Source organism: Alexandromys fortis, unplaced genomic scaffold, assembly GCF_014885135.2.
Source record: "Alexandromys fortis isolate MF-2015 unplaced genomic scaffold, M_Fortis_MF-2015_v1.1 scaffold_145, whole genome shotgun sequence".
NCBI classification, from domain to species: Eukaryota; Metazoa; Chordata; class Mammalia; order Rodentia; family Cricetidae; genus Alexandromys; species Alexandromys fortis.
This window is the reverse complement of record NW_026068049.1, coordinates 4,309,469-4,335,995: the sequence shown is the minus strand read 5'-3', so window position 1 is coordinate 4,335,995 and position 26,527 is coordinate 4,309,469. Positions and strand designations below refer to the sequence as shown.

The window sequence follows — 26,527 nt, the reverse complement described above, 5'->3', positions numbered from 1 at the left end:
TTAAGGGTCATTTTCAGTCCTGAACAAATGTCTCAGCAGTTAAGAACTCTTTCTGGGTTAAGTTTCGATTACCTGCACGAAGGCTTACAACCACCTATACTCCAGTGTTAGGGAATCTAACACCTTCTTTTGCTCTCTGTGGGCAGCTGGTAGACACAATAAACATATACACATGCAGGTAAACACTCATAAACAAAAAATTTAAAATTTAAAAATTTTAGGAAAAAAAAGAATCACAGTGAGTTTTAATATCAAGACCTGGTAAGGATCCTCAATACAACAACCAAGTCAAATACAACGGATAGCATGTATAATGATAGGTATGGAAAAGGAGATTAAAGAGAGGTGGCAGTCCGAGAATCTGGAACACACTGTCATCCCATGATGTGGGAGGCTGAGGAAGATCTCCAGTTCAGTCATCACAGGCTAGACATCAAGTCCAAAGTAAGCTAGACACTGTCTCAAAATAAAAATATATATTAATTAAAAAAAAAAACAACAACAGAGGTAGGCACTGGCCTGATCATGGCGGTTATGTTACTCTGACATTTGTCCCAGTCTATTGTGTTCAGATGGGCCTCTGGGAGTCTTTGGTGCAGTTTATCCAACAAAGACAATTTCAGACGAACTCAGTTTTCTGTGAGGTAGAGGTTAAGTCAAAGAGCCACGACCCAGTCATCCTGAGAGATGCCGAGACCTGGTCATCCTGAGACATTCCTTGGTACTGAGGACAAGTTCGGATGCTCTTCCAAAGTCTCTTGTGAAATGGAAAGTATTCTTGTTCTTCACCTGTAAGGCAAACCAAGAGAGTTCAGCAACTACTTTTCCCTTTCAATGTGATATCTATTTAAAACCTGTAAACATTTTGCAGAAAGCTAACTGGGAGGAGGGGCCAGGTAGAAAAGTAGTTTTAAAATTATTTTTCAATATGGGGCGTGATTCCGCATGCCTTTAATCCCAGCACTTGGAAGGCAGGCAGATCCGAGGCCTGTCTGATATATATAGAGTCCCAGGCCAACCAAGACTACATAACAAGACCCAGTCTAAGCTTCAACAGCCAGGAAGGCAATGCAAGCTTTCTGCCCCTCTAGTCATTCAGCATAGTGACTGTGGTCCTTCTTCTAGTCTTAGCTGAGGACCCCCACATGGTGTAGAAATCATTTCTAACGAATTTGGGAAACGGGTGTGCAGATCCATTAAAGATAGAAAAAGCTAAAAACCTCTAGTTCATTTTTATGATTTGTTTTGTTGTTGCTTGTTTTGTTTTTGATGTCTACACTACATAATTGAATAAAAAGCTGAATCCTGGTTAGGAGAAAAATGGGTTGAATGATGACCACACTAGGAATCCTAGGAGTCAGTGCTGAGCAGTTATTACATGTCAGGCCGTATTCTAAGTATCTTAACTAAATCCCACCCCCAAAGCTCAGCATTTCCTCTCCCCACTTAACAAGTAAAGACATAAAGATTAGGCACCTTGCCCAAGGTTACTAGTTAACCAAGGGTTGGTATGGGCCACAAAACTCCAGAGCCTGCCTTCTGATAGCTGAAGGATGCTACTCTTTTGGGACATTGCAAAAAATATTTGTTTGTCTTGTCTCTATTCACTGCTCAATCACGTAGAACCAATCTCATAAGGGCAGAGAGGCCACTTGCCAGTCATGATTAACCTTACAAAGAGATCAGCAGGAATTTCTGCAAAAGGAGAAGTTATTGGGAGATCAACATGACATTTTCAACTACTCTATAGATCTGTGGATGAGTTCAAGCACTAATGTCCTTCCTCAGGGAAGTTCTTTCAGGCCTGAGAACTGCCAGTGGTGAATCTCCAGCAGGCTGGTCTTGCAGGATGCAGGGATAAAAACGACTCTCATACTTTTCCTAAATCTGTGTTAGAAACCCATGGTACCCTCAGATGGATCCACTTTTGAGACAGGGTCTCCATGTGCAGCACGAACTGGCCTAGAATTCAAATTCTTCTGTTTGGGCATATTTGAATCTCTAGAAGTAAGATGCAGTAATCGTCATCCATGAATATTTAGGAGGGAGATGACCACATTTCTTGTCTACTTAGTAAGCACATGAAGACACTTGCTCATGAGCTACACAAGCTATTGACCTCTAGGGCAAACTTAGCTCTTCTGTTTAAAGAAGGATGCTGTCTGGCCAGACAGAAGATAAAAGGTGGAACAGATGATTGCTTGTAGGCAAATCAAGCTGGGACTAAAGACAGATGAAAGGACTAGGTAAGAGCAACTCTTCCAGCTTCACCCCCAAAGCAGAACCCCTCTCCTTTGTTACCTGTCTGTTACCAAATACCCCTCCCATAGGGGCCAGTTGAGCCCTCACCTCTCTCTAAGAGCTTTGTTTTGCTCCTCAGCGTTCCAAACTAGATCCCAGTACTAAAGAGTTAATAATGACGTGGGATTGGAGAGATGGTTCCCTGGTCACAAGTACTTGCTGCTCTTGCAAAGGACCCAGGTTCAATACCCAGCACCCACACCATGGTTCACAACCATCCCTAACTCTAATTCCAGGGGATCCAATGCTGAGTTCCGAGAGCAGTGGGCACACTAGCAGTGCACACGTGGACGTACAAGCAAAACACTCACATAAATAAGATAATGAAGTTTTTTTTGTAATGCTGGTGTCTAATAACAAAGGGAATCCACTTAAAAAACCAAGTGTTAGCCTTCGATCATTTTAAACGCAGGGTAGAGTTTGGAGAGAGGGCTCAGTGGTCAAGAGAGCAGACTGCTCTTGCAGAGGACCGAGTTTGATACCAAACACTTGTTTCCCCAATTCCCAGTTTCCTGTAGCTCCAGCTGCAAGGAGCTCTGGCCTCCAGGCACCTACCAACACTCACAGGCACATACATCTCATTGAAGATAATACAACTTAAACCCAGCAGAGTTCTTGTCAGTTCAGTCCTAACTACAGATCTTAGGAATTAAAAAGTGTGGGTGTCTGGGTAAGAATAGGGCATGTTTCTTTCTGAACAGAAAAAGCGGAGGAGCAGATTGGGGGTGGAGTGGGGAATGGGAGTTAAGGAGGGAGGGGAAACTGGTTGAGATGTAAAATAAATAAATAGATTTAATAAAAAAAACAAACAAACCAAAAAGAATAAAGCATACAGTCGTTTATGACATACTGCATCCAGAATGTCTACCTCACTTATTAAACAGTAAATTGGGTTAGATGCCCTCCGGGATAAAGGCCTGTTCTCAGGCCAATCCCCTCCACACAGAAAAAACACCCTCCCACCCCAATCTTTCTTTCCCTTGCTCCTTTTCTCCTCAAGACGGAAATACGAAGGACCAGAGAGGAAATTGCATACCAGTGTATAGAGTACCTGGAAACATTTTGCTTCACTTCCTGATTCGTTTTATTTTTTTTCTATATATTAAAAAAAAAAAAAACAAAACAATGTTCTTAAAGGCTTTCGAAGCAAGTCTCTCTGCACCCGCCCCACACACCACAACATCCTAGAGATCAGACCGCAAACATCACTTGTGCTTTTGGGTGCTTAACAGGAAAGAGATGCAGACAAGCAATATGAGTTGTTTCCAAAAACGCCAAGCGAATTGACTAAGGTTTTGCTCTTTCGAACTCCCACGTTCCACCAATGTAAAAATACCTTTTATTCTCTTAAAGGACTGTCAGACACTGACGCCACAGAGGAAGTCTAAAACTGCTGAGAGTTGGTTCTTCAAGCGTTTCCTCGCATCCCTAGCCCTGGAACATTTCTCGGGTTCGGATCTTTGGCGACGAATTGTCCTCTCGTAGCAACGCGGGGTACATCCAGGTTCTGCTCTCGCCCCAGTGCCGCACAAACGATGTCAGTCACTCTGGGTGCGAAAGGTGACGGCGGTTACAGAGCGCTCCTTGGTCCTCGTAGTCATCTGACCCTTGGTCCACTCAGTCCGCTGCACCTCCTGCGTCTCATGGTAATCCACGACCCGCACCAGCACGGACCTGGGGGTGGCTGCTGGGTTCCGAGGCTGGGCTCCGGGGACCGTGGCAATGCGCCTGCGGGAAAGCTTCGGTTCCCGTTCCGAATCGCGGTGGTCGTCAATCCTCGGACGGAAGTCCTCGCTATCCAGCAGCTCTGCGCAAGCAGCGTCCGCTTGGGTTCCCAACCACCTCTCGGGGTTCAGAAGAAAGAGCACTTTTTCTCTGACCCAGGACGACTGGCAATTCAAATTCTCTCGCGTCCGCGATCTCATGTCCCCACCTGCCGCTGAGAGGTCCCTGTCGGTCTTCGACAGCGCGGGATCCGGAGCGCCGGTATCCACGGGTGGCCCACCCCCGACCCCGCGCGGAGAGCACACGGCCCGCTCGGGCTCGATCCCGGAGAGCGGGTCATTCATACGTCCTCGTTGCTCCAGTTCTCAAAGGAAAACTCCAGCTCTGCTCAAAAAAACCGCAGGCGGTGTAGGCACTGGGTGTGGCCTGAGCGAGTCACAGACTAGGAGCAGCCCGAGGCCAGGCTAGGTGAGGATATCAGCCTCCTGTCTTGGTCTCCTTTCTCGGCCCTTAAACCTCAGGGCTCCCACCCACACAGTTTTGGCGCCTTTTCTTTGCCTTGGCCAACTCTTTTCGGTGTGTTTGGCTTCAGCTCCACGACTGCCTAGTAAGGTCTCCATCTGCCCTCATACCCGTGACCCTTTTCTCTAAAACTGAAATGAGAGGCACTTGGGGTACCTTCTCAAATTCTCAAACCATTATTCCTTATTCCTTTCCATGGATGTTCAGCACGAAGGAACCAGGCCATGGGGTGATGTTGAAGCAGTTGAAGTCTTAGAGAACAGAGCTGTTAGTTTATACATTTCCTTTGGAATGCCAAGATCTGTGGGGACAGTGGTCAACTCCGTCTGTGTTTTGGTTGTTACTGTCACTTCCTCAGAGAGGCCTAATGCCTTTGACTTCAAACACTTCTAGAAGAGAAACAGAACACATAAGAACAAATCACTTAAACGAGTTTCAGAATTTATGTTCTTGTACCTTTGTAGACCTCCTGCCATCCACCTATCCTCTCCTTTTTTAACCCACCCCCAGATAATACATCCGTGTATCTGTTCCCATGTCTGCATATATGGGTAAACTTGTGGATACTCAGGGTCAGGGCCCATGCCACAGTAGTCTATGCTGAGTTTGTGGAAAACTCTAGCCAACAGGAGAAAAATCTCATATGTGAAAGTTCTAGTCCATCCCTGGAAACAGCGATTTGTTTGACTCGATAATACTGTTTCCTTGTCTGGTTCATCAAAATGACCACAATTGTGGGAATATCTGCTCTCACAAGATAGGCTCAACAACGTGCTGAAACAGACGTCTTAATATCAGGGGGAGTCTGGCTGATTAGAACTTGTTGCGGTCTGGCTGGCCACTTCTACTCCACATTTATCATTCTTGAGTGCTTCAGATGAAAATAGCTTGAAGCACTTTAAAGTCAGTTATCTTTTTACAATGAAATAAGGAAGTAATATTTCTTTGGTATCTTTGGGGATTTTGCAACTTTCTGACTCTGATCAAACACTGATACAATGCAGCCTGGTTTCTATTATGTTTATATGTTTGTTCCTGACTGATCTCTGAACTCTCTCCTTATAAAACTACAAGGCTCTGTCCTGTTCATAAACCTAACCACGAAGTACCTAGTATTGCTGAATGCCAGGAGCAGGGTGGTGGGACATTTAGAGGAAGAAGCCAAACTGCTTATCTCCAGAGTGTGCTTCCCTGGAAGTAGAGTGACGTAATCACCCAGGAGTCATGGATATGAACTCAGCTGTGTAGATGAGGATCATCCGCAGATCAGCTCTCTGACCTACGCTCACGTAGTGTTCATGGGTTTGGAACCAGTTTTTGAACACTGACTGTTAGCAAGGCCCTCGGTAATTCTGATGTGGGTAGGTGGTCCACGGGCATAATGGGAAACATACCACAAATGCACAGCAGCTGCAGATGCTTGCACCACCTCAGTGCAAGAATGGGCCCTTTAACAGTTAGGCACGGGTAGAGGAGGGGCTCTTGGGGTCCCAGTCCTAACTGCTAACCCGTTTGCTACTGAGCGATTCACGGAGGAAGAAAAGCATTGTCTTCATTTGTACACATGCCAGTGAATAATCCCATCTACTGGTCACACAGATGGCCCTGATTGAACTAAATGGATCAAAACCAGTCAGCTCTGAGAACATATACACAGGTAACATTATACAGATGGAGCACAGGTTATATTTAGGAAAATAAATTTACATACATATGTGCATGCAGCAACAGTAAATGGGTAAAGAGGCCTTGAATTGGAACGTCAGTATGGAAGTGTTTGTGGGAGGGATTGAAGGGAGGAGGGGAAAAGGAGAACTGCTGTGTTTATGTCATCATTTCAAAAATAAAATTGTTAAAAGAAAGTAAGAAGCCATGAACCTGAGAAAGGTTGCTATGGACAGGCAAGAGATGAGATTAGGAGGGATTTTAGAGAGGGCGTGATGAATAGAGTAATGAAAATACATTATATGCACTTATGAAATTGTTAAAATCCTTGACTTATTTTGTTCTTTGAAGCAGCAAGAACACCTTTTTTCTGTTTCATCTTTTCAGGAAAATTGAGAGTTATGCCCAGTCCGTGGGGACCCCAAAAGATCACGAGGGAGACAGACTCACTGCAATGCAAAAGCGAGGTTGATTGTGTGCACAATACAAGCTGGAAGGGACCTCATCACAGCAACTGGTGCAACAGCAGCAAGAGGACACACCTTCTTCTAGAGGGCATTACATAAAGGCAAAAATCAGAAAAGTTACATTATCAGGGTGTGGAGTGTTCGGTTCAATTCTGACTGGCTTGTGTCTAGGGACTTCTCAGGAATTTTATTTTTGAACTTTGCCTGTTGCTTGTCAAGTTTTCTTATCGGCTGACCTTCGGATGGGGACATTCTGCAGTTGTCTGTACTTTCCAGAAGGCTACCCTGTTACTTTTGCCCCTAGTCATTTCTGAGGACTGGAATGCTTTATGGGAAATAGCTCACATAAGACACATGATAGATAGATGTGGAGGACAAAATGGAGGAACTTTGGTTCTCCATTCCTCTAGGTTCTAGTAACTATAGTGAACCATACCATGGGTTCCTGACTTGACTTCTAAGTATCTTTGACCTGAAGAGAAACACCTTTAAGTTCATATTTAGATGGGCAGCCAGAATAAATCTAAAGTCTTAAACTTGTGACCAAACTGTAAGTAGTCATTGCTCTGTCAGTTTATCAGAACTATACCTTAGAAGATGAAAGAAATCAGAAACATTTTCTATATCTTAACCTGTGTTTACATGTTAATATATTTTTAGACCCTCAAAGCTTATGAGCTGTTATATTCTTAGACCTTCATATATCTTAAAACATTTGTTTAATCAAGAGACCTAGTAGCTTTAGAAAAAGCAAGGCTTGATTTTTATATCTATAAAATGAGCTGACAATCTGGCTATAGCTCTGTGAAAGGATCTGGATGCCCGCTGCTGCTAAACATTATAGCTGGCCTAGCCATAAATGTTATCAGAGATCCCAGAAGGATAAACTATACCTGATTAGAGATCAAGCAGCTCCCGAATCTATTAAAAATGACAGGGACCAAAGTCATATACAGTTAGCCATACCCAGGTCTCCATGGCATTGAAGGCAGAAGAATCAGAACAGCAATCTTATAGCCTTAGCCAGACCCATAAGGTGATTTTTTTCCCCTGTAGAAGAGAGACATGGAAAAGACTGATCTTATTTTGTCTAGGCAAAAGTGGTGCAATCAATTCTCCAACATCCTGCTGTTTGTCCACAGTCTGGACCAGTCCTGGCAGCAGGTGTTGCACTGGGGCATCTCGCCCAGTGGCCAGCATCATCATAATTCAGGTGGAAACATCATGGTGTCTCATAATCTTCTTTTGAGACCTTCGGTTACTGCTAGGATTGCCGAGTCTCTGTCTAATATAAACTTTTTAATCATTATTTTAAATGTCGTATTTTGCAGATCTCTGAAGTATGAGGACTGCCTGGGTATATCTGATTGGACAAACTTTGTTTCTAGTCACTTGTTTTAAGTTTTACTTTGAAAACATATACAGGGAACTAAATAAGGCTTATTCCTGTAATTAATTATATTAGTACTTTAAGGATGACTAACTAACTTCTTTTTCCTAATGGTCTATAATAAGATAGCAGCTTTTATAAGACTAAAACTTTACATTCTGTCAAGTTTAGCCTTTAAAAAAATAATGATTTTTAATTGAAGCTATTAAAGAGTCATTCTGAGGGTAAAAACAGAACAACTTTGTATCCCTCTGTTAATGCTGTCTCCTGCAAAGGCAAGGAAAAGGTCCCAGGGCCAAACAGAAACAAGATGGGGATTATAGGGGCTAACATTGCCCTGGACAAGTTCTAAAATCTTGTACCAGCATGAAACATCTGAGACTAACCGTAGTTTTTTCCCATACCCTAACCAATAGTAATTTGTAATCAGCCCCTCTAAATGATGACAGATATTTATAACCTATTGGATCTGAATGACCAAGACAGCCATGGTGAAGAGAAGTCTGGTTATAGTGTTACAGCATGGCCACTGCAGCTTAACACCTATAGCCAGTGACTTCCCCTCATTGTGCTTGGCCCGCAGAGCCAAACCTTGGCCGTGTTTGGCCAGAAATCGAGGCCCACAGCCCCAGAGCAGGCTGAGGGAACCCATTCATCAGCATGGGAGGCGGCAGGGTGGCCTGCAGCACTGGGGTGTTAAGGGGGAACCTGCAAAGGTGAAGGGGGTGCATTCAGATTACGTGGAAGGAAAAGCCTGTACAGTCAAGTCAGTTGTCAACAGAGACACACAAGACCAACAAACATAGCAGTTAGACAAAGGGCCTAAAACAGACACTGTTGGGTACCAGATGGTCTGATTTATTGGGAGTCTGAAAACTCGGCCTCTACAAGATCAAAAAACACACAGGAGGGATGGGAGGCATTCAAGTAAGGCTACCTGATTACCAGAGACTTCAGATTCAGAGTTACAAATGGGGCCTGACTGGGTCCCTGACAGGATGGTCTCAGACAAGGAAAGGGGACATCTCCTGATTCCTCCAGGTCAGCTGTCTAGTGTGTCTGTCAGGACAAATTGACCTGTTCAGATTTAGATTCATATCCCGAGATCAGTGCTGACAAAAACGGAAGAAAGACAGGCAAGACTTCAAGCACAGATAGATTTACCGCGGTAGAGCAGAATAAATCTTCAAAGTCAGGGGTCCCAATAGGAGGTCTCTGGGGATCCCAGACAAGCCCCCAACTGTTATGCCTAGTCCTTGGGGACCCCAAAAGATCATCAGGGAGACAGACTCACTGAAATGCAAAGTAAGGTTTACTGTGTGCACAATACAAGCTGGCAGGGACCTTGCCACAGCAACGGGTGCAAAAGCAGCAAGAGGAGGTGCTCTGCCCTTCTAGAGGGCATTATTTAACCCAGAAAAATTACATTAGCAGAGTGTGGGGTGATGGGTTTAATCCTGATTGGATCATATCCAGGGACTTCTCAGGAATTTTATTTTTGAACCTTACCTGCTGCTTGCCAAGTTTTCTTATCGGCTGACCTTGGGATGGGTTTACTACCCAGAAGGCTACCCTGTTACTTTTGCTCCTAGCCATTTCTGAGGACAGAAATGTTTTATAAGAAATAGCTTACATAAGACACAAGATGGAGGTAGAAGACAAAATGGAGGAACTCTGGTTCTTTACCTAGTAGGGGGTGTGTATATCACTTCCAAGTACTTTTCTTGCCTTGTGATGAGATAAAGAATTAAAACAGGGAATGAAAAAAGGAGACAACTATTTGCTAAGAAATAAGGCAGAGACACCCCTCATAGAGCACCTGCATTTTTAAATGAGAAGACGTTGTGTATTTGTGCACATAAGGCCATGAATGAAAAATGTGGAGGAAATATACTCACGAAAAACAAAAGTAAAGAGTTTCCTCCTGAGGGTGGCATTTGCTGTATGTTGTGTAGCAGTATGGCCTCCCAGTGAAAATATTTTCTCACGGGGGTAGGTTCATGATATTCAGGAAGTAAACAAAACTTATGAGGTTCTGGAAGCTACTGAAAAGCCTGCAATTCTCAAGCCCCCTAAAGGAATATAGACAGTGTAATGTTCTGTACAGACAGAAAGAGTTACCGTGGGAGAACTAGCTGTCTGTCTGTTGTGCAATTTAGTGAATCATCACTCATGCTGGGGGGCTTTCCTGTGAAGCAGCTGCCTTTGAGTCACCCATGCTCCTGTAATTAACCCCAATAAACTCACAGGTTCACCAAGCTAGACTTAAGTGACATCATGTCTTTGGCTTGTCGTCGATGCCCTGGGCTGAGTGTACAGTTCTTTAGAGTCCCTTCTATATGTCACACAACACTGTGTGTGACTGTATCAGTGATTTTAAAACATGTATAAAGAGTACAGAGATGAACCCTCTAACTGACTCTCTAAGTTCCTTATGAGAGCTGCACGAATGCTGGCCAGTGAGTGCGGGTGTGTCAGACAGTGCTGAGCTCTACTGAACTGTAATGGTGAAACTCCAGTTTGCACTGGATTCTCAAAAGTCAGAAGAGATTTTCATTAATTCTCTGTGAGGCTATGTGTCTCTTAGTAATGGCAGAAGCTCCACCCATAAAGTCTCACCTGCATGACTGTCCAATAGTAAGCTGAACAAAGATGACACCGACGAACATGCCAAAGTGAATGAGGGAAAAACCCATGAGGTCTCAACCCTGCACAAGAACTACAGGCAACTGAGGAATTCTGGGAGTGGGGCAAGTAGTCTTCCTCGGGACAAGCACAGCAGTTGGTTACCTAAACCAAATGGTAAATCCTGAAAACATATATACAAATGAAATATTATACTGACTGAGCAGGTTATATTTAGGAATGTGTATGCGTGTGCATGTACACACACACACACATAACAATAAATGAAGAAGAGACCACAAATTTGAAAGATAATGGGGAAGGATATATAGAAGGGTTTGGTGGGATGAAAGAAAAGGGGAAAATGATGTTGTAATTATGCTATAATCTCAAAAATTAAAAAAATAAAAATTTATAACTACTATTTTTTCTAGTATAAGTGTATATTTTGTTGGTGTTCTTATTTTATGGATTAGACTCAGAAGGATGGTTATCTCTCTCTCATGCCCTCTGTCTCTCTCATCATATGTGTGGGTGCTTATGTGGGTGGCAGGGGACACCCCAAGCCTTGAACATTCTAAATAAGCACTCTGCCACTTAGCTACCTCTCTGGTCTTCAGGAGTTATTTCCCACACTTATAATACAGTGTTCTTGTCAGTTATTCTAATTCTGCTTCCTCTAGATCATCTGCCATCTGCTGGCAGTCTCCTGGTCTGTCTTAACTTACACCCACATTCATTAGTACTCAACAGCTTTCTTCCCTTATCTGGTCTAACACCCAAGAGTTGAAAAACTGGTCCAGCAACCAGTTCTAAGCTCCTGGGAAAGTGAGTGCAGTCCTTCCAGCAGGCAGCAAGGGATGAGCCTAATGGAATGAAGTGAGTCAAGCATTAACCCAACAAAACCATTGCCCATTTCCAGCTGCCTTGGAACCAAAATATTACACTTGAATACGTCATGGCTTCTCAAACTTGACAAGACACTGGAATAATCTAGGAAAGTCTTTTAAGATGTTATCTGGTCAACCTTTAAAGATTTTACCATAACTGTGCTGGATTGTGGCTGGGGCCCATGTTTAAAGCTTCTTAGATGGTTCTAACAGCTACTACATTTCAGAATCATTGAGTAAGACCATCTTTGAGGCAACACTAAATAAATAAAAAGTAATAAAATACATTGAAATGTTACACTGAACCCTGAAAATACATGCAACTACAGTGTGACCATTAAATATATATATAAATACATATATATGTATATATATATATGTATATACATGTGGAATTTTACATCATGCACCCCAATTCTACTCAGTTCTGAGGCCTTCCATGTCTACCCCCCACCCTTGTATTCCCCCAAAGTAAAGAATCACTTCACTCCTTCATCTTTCCCTCCTCTCCATCATTTACTTGTTCTCCATTGTGTCATTAGGAACTACAGTGTGTCACATAGTATATCCTTCTGCCCAAACAGCATTACTTGTAAATGTTCATAGTAATGAGCTGTTGGTCTGGTACAAGGCGTCTGGCTTCTGCTACATCATCAATACTGGACCCTCACCAAGACGTCTGTCGGGGGTCTTGTTGTTGCCCCAAGTCATGGAGCTCCTTTGGCATGGTTCAGCAGGACATATATGGCCCCTCCAGCAGGTTAAAGATGAGGAAGATGTTGGGGGTCATAAATGGGGTAGATGTTGAGAACCATAGAAGGAGTAGTTGTTGGGGTGGGCCAACTCAAAACCTTGAATATGAACTTGGGTGATAACTGCCTTGGTAAACCCAAGCCTCCACCAGGACAACCCCTGCCATGGGCAGAGTCAGCTCTCGCTGTGGCTGATGAGGGGCAAGGCCAGTTTTCCCAGAGCAAGTGAGAGACAGGACCAGCTTAGTACTGGCCCTTGCACATCAGCCCTGCCTCAGATGGCAGTCCAGATCACAGGCATCTGCATGGTGCTTGGTGGCAACAAGAGCCAAGGACTTTAACACAGACCCTGACTTCAGTAGGACCACAAATATTCAGACCCAACTGAAGAGTGTTATCACCAAGTCCTAAGAGCCCCTAACTCCCAAACTGAGAGAACACCTTTTTTTGCTTATTTAGCCCACCGGTACTTTGTTGTGACACTCTGACCAATCCAAACCTGCTTAAGGAAAACAGGCTTCGTTGTAAGGATGTTAAGAACAGCAGACATCAAAATAAGTAGAAGGAACATGTGTTACAGAGGAATAGCAAGTTGGCTCTACAGACAGTCTTAGCGGGCTCCACTTCTTAGCTGAATGAAGAGCTCTACCACCCATTCCTGAGGCATTTACTAGGAAATCAGGCTCCTCCCCCCAACACTTGGAACCAAACTGAACCAGCTCGCACAAACTTATTCTTATTTATTCTATTTATTCTTATTATTATCAGTAAAACGAAAGATACACTTGAAGAATCATCTGGGGATCACTGTTGGCTCTTACGATATTTAAAATTTATTTTTTAGAATTATGTGTATGCACATGTCTATGTGTGGATATGTCCCCATAATTGAAAATGTCTGCAGAAGCCAGAATAGGCCAGCAGATGCCCTGTAACTAGAGTTACGGGTGTTTGTGAGCTGCACTCTCCCATGTGAGGGGCTGTGAATTAAACTTATTTCCCTGCTAGGATGGCAAATGCTCTAAATCACTGAGCCTTTTCTCCCGTTTGCTTACTTTTAAAACGGAAAAACACTCAACTAAGTAATAAAATTGTAAAATACGTATTAATATGAAATGTGCCCCACATCCTCAAAGGCTTGGTCACCAGCTGGTAGGTCTATCCATGAAGACCAGGAGAACTTTTGGAGGCGGGGCTGACTGGAGAAAATATGTCACTCACGGCATATCATTGTGGTCACATTGTGGTCCAACTCTGACTTGTCTCTCTCTGCTTCCTACATTCCGTCATGGCGTTGGGCCTCACTAACGGCCCACAATCATGGAGCCAAGCACCCTCGTCTCCAACCTTAGAATGTGTGGACCAAAATTTAAATTTCTTGCTTTTTAAGTTCCATCAAGTGTTCTGTCCGTGATGAAAACTATACCAGTACACAACATAGAGATGCACATGACAGAGTTTTCTACATAAATCAACATTATAAACCACAATAAAATGGTAAGCAGACACACTCGAAGAGACCAAGATTTGGTTTCCTTGTTTGTCTAGACAGAATCTTCCTAAGTATTCCTTGCTGACTGGGAACTCATCCTGTAGATCAGGGCCTTGAATTCACAGAGATCTACCTGCCTCTGCCTCCAGAGTGCTGAGATTATGGACTACCACATACACCTTGCTGTTTTTACATTTCTCACAAGTTAAAAATAATGTCCTTATTCACGGCTTCCACCATATCCTGCATTCTGATGATTCTTGTTTATATTTATTCTCGCTGCTGCTGCTCGTTTCTATTCTGACAGCAGACAGCACTGCCATCTCAAATCATTCCCTTTCCAATCTAAAATGGAATCATACCTCTTGCTTGTAGTTTGGGACTATGTGGCTGCCAAGGCTTCATGTATGAGAATGTACTTCACTCCACTGATTTTGGGTTTGGTCACATGCCTTCTGAGTTTCTGACACCCAAAGAGACATGGCAGCTGACACTGGAAGCCTGCAAGCAGGAGCTTGAACTCATTGCAAATTGGCCCTGAGCTTGGCCTGGATAAAGATTCTTTACCTTGGTCACGATCCCAGAATGAAGACAACACGCTGTTTAGACCGAAGCAGAATGCAGCAGAGCTGGGGCACTTGATACACATGCAGAGAAAGAAATCACTATTGTTATTATACCCAAGTGAAAAGTCCTGACTTACTTCTTATGACAATCAAGACCTAATAAAAAAAAAAAGTCCTTGTTCAATTTTCTACTGGATAGCTCTTTAGAATATTCCCCATTCACATCAAAACCCAAACATCCCACATCCCAGATTAACATCATTTTCTCTTTGTCTCTGCCCGCCCCCACCACCACCACCATTTCGACACAGGGTCTTTCTCTCTATGCAGTATGGACTGTCCCAGAATGGGTTATATATCAACCTGGCCCCAAATCGGAGAGCCTTCAGGCTAGGGAATAAAGGCACGTGCCACCACACCCAGCTCCTCTCTTCCCTTAACTCTGTTTTCTCATTCCTGTGCTGCTTCTATCACTGGTCAACAGGACTGCAGTTTTATTGTCCTTCCTCTTTCTCAATGGCTTCCCCTCCCCCACATACCTTGTATTTAACTAAATTATGGAAATCTTACTTCCTTACTGCTTTCTTTTCCCTTCCTTTTCAGTTCCCTTCCTTTTTACCCCACACAAGTGCAGACTCTGAGGTCAGACATAAGAAAATCTTTCTAACCTTATCCATCCTAATTACTACATAAAGTGGACCGAATCCCCCAAGCAGAAAACTAATGAATAATATCTATGAGCACAAAGTGTAGGTTTGAGAAAATGTGAGGTGACTCAATATAAGTAAAAGCTAAACTCATTATGAATAATATTGAAGATGACAAGCATCTTAAAGGAGAACTTAATCACACTTCCCGTTTATAGCTGACATTCTGTGACTAATCCATCTTGACTGAGAAAAGAAATATAACCTTTCTTCAAGTGTGTTCTTGCTATATTGTGTGTCTAAGTGTGTGCATGTGGGTTTCATGAGTTCTGTTATGGTAAAAAAATAAAATGCTGTGGGGCCTGAGAGGTGGCATTGGGCAGTGGGCACAAGACCATAAAGGGCCACAAAGGCAGCCAGGTCCTAGGCAGGGAGCTGCTGTGTGGCAGGTGAGAGACCCGGACGGATAGGCATGCCATATGGAATGAGGTTGGATATTTATGTAGTGGGTTATGGAGGGGAAAGAGAAAGGAGGAAGGGGAAAAGGAAGAAAAGCAGAGAGGGGGGAAGGAGAAAGGAAGGAGGAAGAGGAGAAGTGGGGAGAAGGAGAGAGGCAGAAGCTGCCTCTTCAGGAGAGAGACAGAAAGGGAGAAGGCCCAGGCTGAAAACAAAAGAAAGATCTGCCTGCCTCAGTGGTCGATGGGGGCAGGGCTTGTCTCTCTCTCACTTTTTTTTTAAATATTTATTTATTTGTTATGTATATAATATTCTGTCTGTGTGTATGTCTGCAGGCCAGAAGAGGGCACCAGACCTCATTACAGATGGTTGTGAGCCACCATGTGGTTGCCTGGAATTGAACTCAGGACCTTTGGAAGAGCAGGCAATGCTCTTAACCACTGAGCCATCTCTCCAGCCCTCTCACTTTTTTTTAATTAATTTTTATTGAGCTCTACATTTTTCTCTGTTCCCCTCCCTGCCTCTCCCCTCCACCTCAACCCTCTCCCAAGTTCCCCATGCTCTCAGTTTACTCAGGAGATTTTGTCTTTTTCTACTTCCCATGTAGATTAGACCATGTATTTCTCTCTTAGGGTCCTCGTTGTTGTGTAAGCTTGTGTCTTAAAGGGGCAGGACAGACCATTACAACTTCAACCTGTAAAAGGCATAAACAACACTTTCTCCAAATGTTTCTTGAGATGTTACAGAATTAAAATGAAATACTCCCCTAAGCTTTCATAAATCATCAAATATATAAAAAGATAAAACACACCTTAATTCTTAAGGTTTCAGGTTTCTTTTAAACTGAGAGGTAATTACATGTTTTTTATAAGTTTCCTAAATCCAGAAGAATGGAAGTCAAAGGTTTACATGTGTTGGTGTATGTGTATTTGTTTGTGTGCATATGTGTATGTTGTATGTGTGTGTGTGTTTTCATGTACTTCCTACAGTACAAGAGGCAGAGGACAACTTGTAGAGTCACTTCTTCCCTCTCCCATCATGTGTATCACAAAGACAGGGTGCTGGTTGTTCGTCTCGGTGGCAGGTACATTTACCAGCTGAGTCATCTGGCAAACCACCCCTGAGATAATATTTACAACATGGAATCTTGTTTAACACATTGAACTCAAAGCGTTCATGTTTTGGTCTATGTGTTTTCCTAGAAAACTTAGCTTTGCCTTGCATGTGTTCTGTGTCCCTGCAACTTTGACTACAGAATATTTTATGAACCATTTAAGAACTTACACATCATAGAAGAGGTGGCAATTTCTGTGTATAATGGTGTTGCTAAGATATTTTGAAATTATTAGTTAAAAAACTAAGAAAACATTTAACCACAAGGAATAATATATATGTACATATAAATGTAAATCGGTAATATATTTATATATGACATTCTAATTAATAAGTAGCTGCTTACATGAAAATTTTAAACTATAATTCATTATTGGCTGTTTGCATTATTCTAGTTTTTAGAGTAAATTTATCATGGTTCTCTTCTGTCAGAGATCAATTTAGGGCTCAGCTCTTTGATGATAAACAAGCATTTTATAGAACAGGAAACCGTGCCACCATAAATAATCAACGTCAACACTCAAGGACATTAAAGAATACCCAGTATTCTCCAGACTGTATCCTATTTCAACACAAACAAATACATCTCTTCAACAGAAGCACGTAGTGTTGCCAGAGAAAGAATTTAACCTTCGACCCAATATATTAACATTAATTACATATTCCAAATGAAATGCGCCAAGATTGGTGAGATACTGTCAGTATCTTAGTGTCTTTTGTGGTCTGAATATGAAGTGTCTCCTGCAGGCATATGTGTGTGAACGTTCTGCCTCCAGAGGAGGAACCACATTAGGAGTGGGGGAGACACTGCTGGAGGGAGTGAATCACTGGGGCTGTGTCTGCCAAGTGTGCACCTGGGGACTGGTTCTCCCTTCCTGTTTACCAGGAAGTGGAGAATAACCTCTGCCACACATTGGTGTCTCTGATGTTTTGTTGAAGCACATGAGACTGAGCAGCTCTGAAGAGAAATAAATCACTGTAACTTTAACCCACATTTAATCCTTCTTCTCTAAACTGTGTATATAGATATTTTGTTCACAATAATCAAGAGCAACTAACAACAAGAGCTGGTCTTGATTAGGATACGAGACCATTTTTCTTCAGGTGATATCATTGTATAAATTCTACTTCCCTCTCTGTCTCTGTCTGCCCCTCCCCATTTTTCTTTTTCTTTCTTTCTTTCTTTCTTTCTTTCTTTCTTTCTTTCTTTCCTTCCTTCCTCCATCCCTTCCTTTCTTTCTTTCTTTTTTAAAATCTGGGTTTTACAACCATAAGAATAATGTTATAGCCACAGAGATTTTGCTCTCTATATATTTAGCTCTGTATAAAGATTCATGGATGTGTTACCCTCAGCAAGAGACAAACAGAAAAAAAAAAAACCTGCCTTTCACCCAGTTCACAAACAAGTTATTCTGGAATGTCTATCAGCTCAAAGAAAGGATTAGTAATAATCGCTTTTCCCTCTCCGTTTTGTACATATTGCATAATCCACTCCTTAAGTGTAAGGCTTGAGCAAAATACACAGTGAGTTGAGCTGGTCTGGACTTTCCTTTGCTATTTCTCAACCCCTCAACAATCAACTCACCATTTCTGATTATTTCTTTCTCTTTTTCCTTTCCCTTTGCCCTTTTCCCTCTTGCTTCCTGCCTCCTCTTTCTTCTCTCATCTTCCTTCCTCTTTTTCTTTCTTTCTTTCGCTTTTCTTTGTTTCTTTTCTTTTCTTTTTTAAGAGAGAGGATGTCGCTATGTAGCTCAGACTAGTCTAGAGCTCACACCGTGTAGACCAGGTTAGCTTTGAATTCACCATCCCAATGTCTCCACATCTGCTAAAGGCATACCCAACAAAGGCTGGCTCTTTGTATTTATTTTCAACACTATAACTTCATTAAGAAACAAATAGAATCTTCTCTTTCATGCAAGCCTTCTTTAGTTCTTAGATTAATTCAGTACCAAAATTTAGGAGTGCAGATGGCAGTGGTGGCACACACCTTTAATCCCAGTACTTGGGGAAAGGAAGCAGGAAGATCAGGAGTTCAAGGCCACTCTGGGCAACATGAAATGGAACCTATCTAAAAGAGAAAGAGAGCCGAAAGATGGTGGTTCAAACATTTTGATACCAGCACCTGGGATCCCATGTCTTGGATTCCAGTACGTGGGAGGCACTTGCCTTTAATCCCAGCACCAGGGAGATAGAGACAGGATTTTGGACCCGTTCTGTCTGAGGATTTGTAGAGAGATTATCTTGTCCCTTCAGTTTGAGGATTTGGTAGAGGTAAGAAGTCTTTCTAGTAGCTGGCTCCTTTACTTCTCTGATTTTTCACCATTTACCTGGATATCTGACCTCTGGTTTTTATCATTAAGACCAATTAGAATTCACACTTCAGATGTCTAAACACTTTTGACAAGGATTTTACTTGGGAATGGGTAAAGCACAGCTCTTGGCATTGCTGGCATTGCATATTGCACCCTTCAGAACTTCCTAGCATGAGGCTGTTCCACTTACTGGAGCTGACAGTCCTGTCTGAATCAGTCACCAGTGCACAGCTACATTACAAAGGTGAATTTCTCCCTTTACAGTTAGCAACTAGCCTGCACCATTAGACCTCTTTCCTACATTGCTACTGTTTCCCATCATCTCTTTCATGATGGCAACGGATCCTCCTTTCTTGCATCAATTATTAAAGTGAGTAGTGCAGAATGACAGCTTTGTCATCAAACTTTCTAATTTTTATAAGTAAACATACTTCTGCAAACCATAGCCTTTGCTTGCTACCCCTTCTCTTTTTTTCATATCATTTTGGACTCAAGGATTTACTAAAAAAGTATGTTTGCCATATCTGTTAGTAATATAATTCTTTGTGATGTTTGTTACACCAACTCAGGGAAATTTTTAGGTGGATACATACTCTTTCTTTTCTTTCTTTCTTTCTTTCTTTCTTCCTTCCTTCCTTTCTTTCTTTCTTTCTTTCTTTCTTTCTTTCTTTCTTTCTTTCTTTCGGGGGGTATAGTGTTTGTCTGTGTAGCCCTAATTGATCTGGAACTGAGTCTGCTGTTCAGGCTGGCCTCAGACTTAGAGATCTATCTGACTGTCTCTGCCTCCCGAGGGCTGGTAGAGTATGCACCACCATCACCTTGCAGCTCATACATTTTTAATAGTTGTTACTAATAGCAATGAGCCTGTGAGATGGGCTTTGTGACTGTGTTGGATGTACACTGTTTACACTGGGGTGTAATGTCTATTGCTATAAGAAAACATTTTGTACTCAAAAGTGATTTTTAAAGGGTAAAATAAAAGCAATAGAAAAACAAATCAAAGGCTGGCAGGGCAGAAATTTTAAAAAGAACTAAGATATTTCAATGTTTAAAAAACCCTTCATTTGCCATATGGTAGAATGGGCAAGTGAGAGAAGACCTCCCTCCTTCCCTTCCCCTCACTGCCTGCAGCAGCTGGGAAAGCTGGCCCTGGGGTCACGAGACTGAGACAATTGGCACTGCGTCTCACCCAGGTGAGTTCCTGCAGGGTAGAGCTGACCCTCTTGGTGGGGAGGTGGGGCACAGATGGGGCCATGCTGGAGGGTGTGAGAGCAGTACTGAGCCCCACAGCCATGTGGTGGCAAGGGTGAGGAAAGATGCACTTCCTCCTTTGTCCCTTGCCACCTGCAATGGAGCTGCCATTGCCTCTCACCAGCTGTAGCACATGGGAGAATAGGCCTTGCACCTCGCCTGAGCAGCACAATAGAGCTGACCCTAGCGGCACCAGGGACGGCGGGGCAGGTGAGCCAGACCTGTGGACATGAAAGCAGCAGAGCGGAACCTGCCCCCCTCCCTGTATGCCACACCGTGGCTCTTTCCCCACCCTCCTTGCCAACTGTGGCAGGCAGGAGAGGTAGTTGCCAGAAACATAAAAACGGACGAGCTAGCCCTGTCCCCCACCAACTGCAGCAATTCGAAGAGTGTGCTATACACCTCTCCTGGGCCGCAGTGGTTTGAGTGTGGAAGAGCCTCACCCAAGAAGGTACTGAGAGCAGAACTGTCCCTGATTCTTGCTGCCTGCTGTGCTGGGTGAGTTAGCTGGGAAGTGCTGTGGAGAGCTACCCTGTTGGTGACTAAGAGGGAAAGCTGGTGGGCTGACCAATGCAGCTACTGCCTAGGCTCAGAACCAGGCCTATGAGTTGGCCTATCTTAACATCCACCTCATCTCTGAATGTCTAGAGTATGTGAAGGGGCCAGTCCCCACTCTTGCAGATCCAATGCTGCAGGATAACCATGACACAGGACAACAGAATATCCGGGAGGAGTCCCAGTGAGGGCCTAGTATGGATTGGGTGGCATAAACCAGAGGTCTCAAACCAGAACAAAACATTCCCATTGTAAAAAACACAAGTAAAGATGTATGGACTACGGGGTGTACTGTGTGACTCACTGGGCCATATTAGCTTCCAATTGGAGATTTTTGTTGTTATTTTGTTTAGTCTTTTGGCTATACTTTTAAATTTTATTTTATTTATTTTTTTAATAAGGGGGTGGTCACAAGGTCAGAGGGCACAGGTGAGGGGATGGGGCGATGAATGGGATCAGGATGCATGGTGTGAAATCTACGAAGAATCAGAAAAAGTTAAAAAAAAAAAAATAGAAAATAATCTAGAACTCAACTCTGACATCTAGTGTTCACTATAGAAACTGCATGGTCTTGGCTCACCACCTGCCTCTCCTATAATAGGCTCTGTATTCATTCAACAGTCTTCAATATCTCATGTCCGCTTTGCCTTGGAAACACAGGTCTGTTGAGTGAAGAGAAAGCTGGGGAGGAAGACCTACCTACATGCTGCATTCCTCTCATGTATTTTAAAGCAGAGAGATAGGAGACGTGAACAGAAGTTTCCCAAGAAGAAAATCACCCAGAGTGCGCGAGGTTGGAGCGGCGGTGGGGACATGTGACAATCCACCCTGCCGAGCTTTATGTGGGATCTGGAAAGGAGGAGCCATGTGAAGTCAACCTTTCCAGCTTAATTCCAGTCTTCGGGCACAGTACAAGGCCGTTGCTATGAAGAACAGGGAGATTCACACACTGAATTTCATGGTTGGGACTTACGTTAAAAAAAAAAAAAATCTTGGGCTTGGAGAAACTGTTGAAAAGTGAACTAGTTTGTTAAGTCTGCCTCCTCGAAAGCAGAAACATATGCCAATACGGTATTATACCTCTGCTACTTTAGTATACCCCCACTAAAAACTTTTAAGCAACCATCACAAACAAGAAGGAAGATGCTGTTGCAATCTGGGCCATGTTATTCCACTTGCTTTTACTTTTGTTCTGTGTTCTAAAATTTACGAAGATTAGAAAAAAATGAAATAAACTTTAGGTCTAAAATGGGCAACTTAAGGGAATTTAATGTACAGTCACCTTGTTTGCATCCTCAGAAGTCAAATCACCATGTAAAAACACAGAACAAGAAAGTCCCAGCTTGTGATCCCACTACTAATGGGCCAGGCAGTTTCTTTATTAGCCAATGACCTTCCTCCATCACCAGGGTGTGTGCTAATCTCTGCATGTCTGCCTTAGCTACAGAAGTTTGAGAATATTTTGTATTCTGTTCTTGGTTGTTTTTTTTGTCACTTTTCCCTGGTGAATCTCAGAAGAGTCAATTCATTTTTGAGGAACTATTAGACGCTTACAAGACCCAAAGAAGTGCACATCTTGGAGACATGGGGCTGGTTTCCTCTACTGACTCTTTTATATCATCCTGCCCAGCCATGGCTGCACCATACAGTGCTTGTTACTACTCTCCAAGGGCTCTTCTCTCTCGGTGCACATCATTAAGCTGCCTTCAGATCTATTCCCATCCTCCGCACGCTTCAGTTAAAGTTTAACTAGGTTATATATGCTTCTGTAACTGTTTTACATTTACACATTATGTACTTCCCCTCATCAACACAATATTCTGCTATACCAAATTAGTTCACCTGGTGCTTGCATTATATTTCATCAGTGTGCTACTTTAAAAAAGTATTTTTCCATATAAGTAGGGCTTTTACATCTTTGCAATTCGTTTTATAATACATTTTATGGGTAGAGAGTTAGGTCAAAGGGCCGTTGTGTTGTTAGTTAGATTCTAGATCATTTGCTTTTAAGGATTTTTTTATTGCAAAATAAAACAGATACACAGATGGATTTGGGCTGTTGAAACTTGATGACTTTTCACAAACTGAAACCTATCCAGGAAGTGCCCTGACAGTGAAAGAAACCCAGCCTTCCTGAACCCTGAACCACAGCCCAATTCTGATTTTAGAAGCTGGCGGCTGTTTTTGCCTGGTTTGCTTCCAGACTGTATGTAAACAGAATCATGCATCTGGAATCTCGTCCCTCCTGGGTTTGTTTAGCATATGCATTTTCAAAGTTCACCATGGTGCAACAGAGAATTCTCCTTTCATATTCCCTTGTAGTTTTACTACATTTGAGACAATCTCATGTAATTTGGACTGACCTCAGACTCATTTTGTAGCTGATGATGGATTTGAATCCTGCCTCCACCTCCCACTGAGTAGGATTACAGACCTGCCCCACAACTCCGGGCTCTCTGTGTTTGTTCTTGAGCCTCAGCAAAATTTCACGGCTTGATCATTTCTCATCTAGAAAATTCTTCTCTGTGATGGCCATCTGATGGTGCTTCTCTGTCTTCCCTTTTCCATTCTAGAGCCTTTCCTCCACTTACCTAAAGTGATTTATTCGAAGTCTAGTTCTAAATAGTCTCAGTAAAACTCTTGTTTCTTTCTGTCTGTATCTTGATGATTCCTGACTATATATTTATATCTTAGATGTCTCTGTGCTTAAAACTTGGCATTCAACTTGACCCCACCGCTTCCTATTCCACAACTCTTTAGAGTTCAATAGTCTAAGACTAAACAAGCGTTTTCACTCCTTCCAACCATCCCTGACCCAGACATTATTTGTGGTCTCTGAAATATCCTACCAGCTAGTTCTCACAGTACTGAGAATTCAGTCATAACTGGCATTCATCGCTCACCATACCCGATAGTTACTCAGCCCAGTCCTGACATTTCCTCCCTAGTGGCTCAGGTAACTCTCCACTTTTCAGGTTCAACTTTGCCAGCACCCAAATCAAAATCATTTTTGTCTCTTGCTTACTTCATAGCCTTTCAAGTAATAACTAAAGAGATTGTTTAATTAAGTTTAATCAAGATTAAGCTCTACTTTAAAAGTCTGCATTGATTTGTAATGCACATAAGAAGTTTCTTAAGCGAGTAAATAAAGGTCAATAATCTGCTACTCCTCTCTCACCCCATCCTTCCTCTAGGTACTTCTGGATACATCCATACATTCCTTAAATATGATTAAAACAGAGTTGAAAGTTGAACAATTATTTCCATCATGGCTCCATAAGATAGAATGGTTAGTGCAGTGCAAATTAGAAGGGAAAAATTAAATATTGCGTCCAATATTTTTAGACAAAATTACATATTTAATGAATCATACTAAAATATCAAATTTGTTTAACACATAAATATATAGGCTCATAATTTTTATACTTGTATAAGTATTAATTAAATTATACAAAAATATTTCCTATATATACAGACAATGAAACTGAAAAATGACCAAAAATGTTGTCAGTTGTTACAGGTAAACAATTTTGAAAATGAGGAGAAAATGGAATCATTTCTAGAAGGTTCCAAATGACATGAGGCTAATTAAAACAACTAGAAGAAGAAGCTTTGTTCCCAAAGGAACTGTGAGGGATCATCTCAGTTTGTGTTCACAGCAAAGGCGAGAACCATCACTTGCTGAAGCCAGTTTTCCCAGGTCTGAGAAAAAAGCAGGGTGCATGTAAATAAAGCCCAAACCTCAGAAGACAGCAAGAGAAAGATGTTACTATCCTTTCTTCTACAACCTCACCGCAGCAAGAGAAAGATGTTAATATCCTTTCTTCTGCAACCTCACCGTTCACGTTGGCCTATGGTCGTCTTCATTTTGCAAACACTGGTGTTCTCATCCTTCTAAAACTGTAACAGCTATAACACAACTCCTGCACTTAAGGCTCCGAGGAGGAACCACCACAGCAGCCCAGAATGCAGAAGTGGGCTTTTTGAGTCTTTTCTTTGTTGGAGATTCTCTGAGAATGTGAGATTTGGAGGTAGGGGTGCTTCTCAGACCATACAGAAAGGAGTTGAAAGTTCCTACTGAGAATAACAACTAATAACACAGTGTTAAGTGTACAATCAGGGATGCAACAGATTCAGATTATGGTCATGATTTTGCCACTTACACACTGAATATTTTTTGATGAGTCATTACATCACTAACTCTGTAAGAGAACAGTTCATCTATCCTGAAGATTACATTATGAGCATACAGTGCTTGGTGTACTTATCTATAAATGGTAGATAAATTATCACTAGGAAGAAACAAGCAATAACGATAACACCAAGACTGCGGCAGGTGCTACTCATGTTGAGTCAGGGCTAAAGATAATGAGCATCCCAAGGGCAGAAATTAGCCCATGTTTTCCCCAGGGTTTTATGGACTCCTCTTATTTCTCTCTGGTACCAAGGATGAGTTCCTAGGTAACCATTGGCTAAGGATCACCTAGGAATAAATCCACCCTCAAGAAGTCTTATTATTAAAATCTTGTGCACACTGACCATTTTGTCTCCTCACAGAATAAACACCTAAACATTGGATTTTGCCTTATTTTTGTAACCAAGATTTTGTAAGTTCCAGGGGAGAGGAAGCAGTGGTTTCTGTATGGTGAAGTCAACTTTACTGAGTCTACATAAATTCACCCATTGCATTGATGTCTGCTTTCATCCCTGTTGTTTATTACATTATTACATTATTGAAAATTACATATGACCAGACCAGTGGAAATTAAATTTAAAATAATGATAACAGGGATGCTGAAATGACCTATCAGATAAAGGTGCTGGCCACTGAATCTGATGGCCTGAGTTTGAGCTCTGAGACCCACGAAATGAAAACGGAAAATTAACCCCCTATCTATTGTCCTCTGATTCATACACAGAGACCAAATAACACAAAAATGAATCACAACAGTACAATAATAATAATCTATCTATTTGAGAACTAAAATAAAAATTACAGACGTCTGGCTTTCCAGTACTGATCATAGTAAATGTAATCTTGAAGGATTTATTGCCTCTAGATTTAAAATTTCTTCAATGTAATAAGAGGATTAAAGTTGATTATAATATCAAAGTTCAAGGATTATAAATATATACCTATAGAAAATATGCATGTAACACATTTGCCATTTTTATAACCTCATACACACTTATATGCGAATTTCAGATTTTCATAAAAAAGCAGATTATCATTCAGGTGTCTGGAAGAGTTCACGGGTAAGGTCTTGCCTTATGATGCCAGTTGTTCATCCAAGGCAAATGAGAAGGAAAACCGGGAAATGCAAATTCTCAGGTTCTGCCAGGTGCTCAGCCCATCAGGAGCTATGGGGACAAGTGGGCATCTGTGCTGCAATCTCTCAGTCTGGTGGTTCTGATAAACCACTCCCAAGGCACCAGCAGTCAGTCACTTAAGGGGAACCCAAGACAGGTTGGGAGCACGAAGATTTTACAGCAGGAGGGAATGGCATGGCTGGAGACTGCGGAGCAGGGAGTCGATGGCCTTACATTAAATCACACTTTCGCATGCAGCCGTTTCGAACACGAGGCCAGGAACGGCTGAATGTAAAGATATCTTCCCTGCAGTGGGTCCTCACAGAGGACACACACCCTCTATTTTGGAACATAGTTACTGGGACCCTAGCCCTCAGAATTCTTGATGGTGGAAATCTAAGACAGAAAAGGTTTCTCAGGGTGATCTTGCATGCGTTTTTCAGACCCTTTTCAATGATATGCTTTTTTTTTTTTTTTTTTTTTTTTGG

At 42.3% G+C, this 26,527-nt stretch overlaps 1 protein-coding gene across 1 annotated transcript; it reads right to left on the bottom strand.

The window, feature by feature from the left end:
• Positions 1-522: 522 nt before the first annotated feature.
• CUNH6orf141 (chromosome unknown C6orf141 homolog) lies at positions 523-4,775 on the bottom strand. Its single transcript, XM_050119352.1, has 2 exons — positions 3,638-4,775; positions 523-789 (listed from the first exon to the last, which is right to left on the bottom strand). The coding sequence occupies exon 1, from the start codon at positions 4,368-4,370 to the stop codon at positions 3,840-3,842; it is 531 nt and encodes a 176-aa protein (XP_049975309.1). The 5' UTR covers positions 4,371-4,775; the 3' UTR covers positions 523-789; positions 3,638-3,839.
• Between the last annotated feature and the right edge of the window lie 21,752 nt (positions 4,776-26,527).

Excerpts from the sequence above, each read along its gene's own strand:
- CUNH6orf141 (XM_050119352.1), bottom strand. The coding sequence starts at position 4,370 with ATGAATGACCCGCTCTCCGGGATCGAGCCCGAGCGGGCCGTGTGCTCT.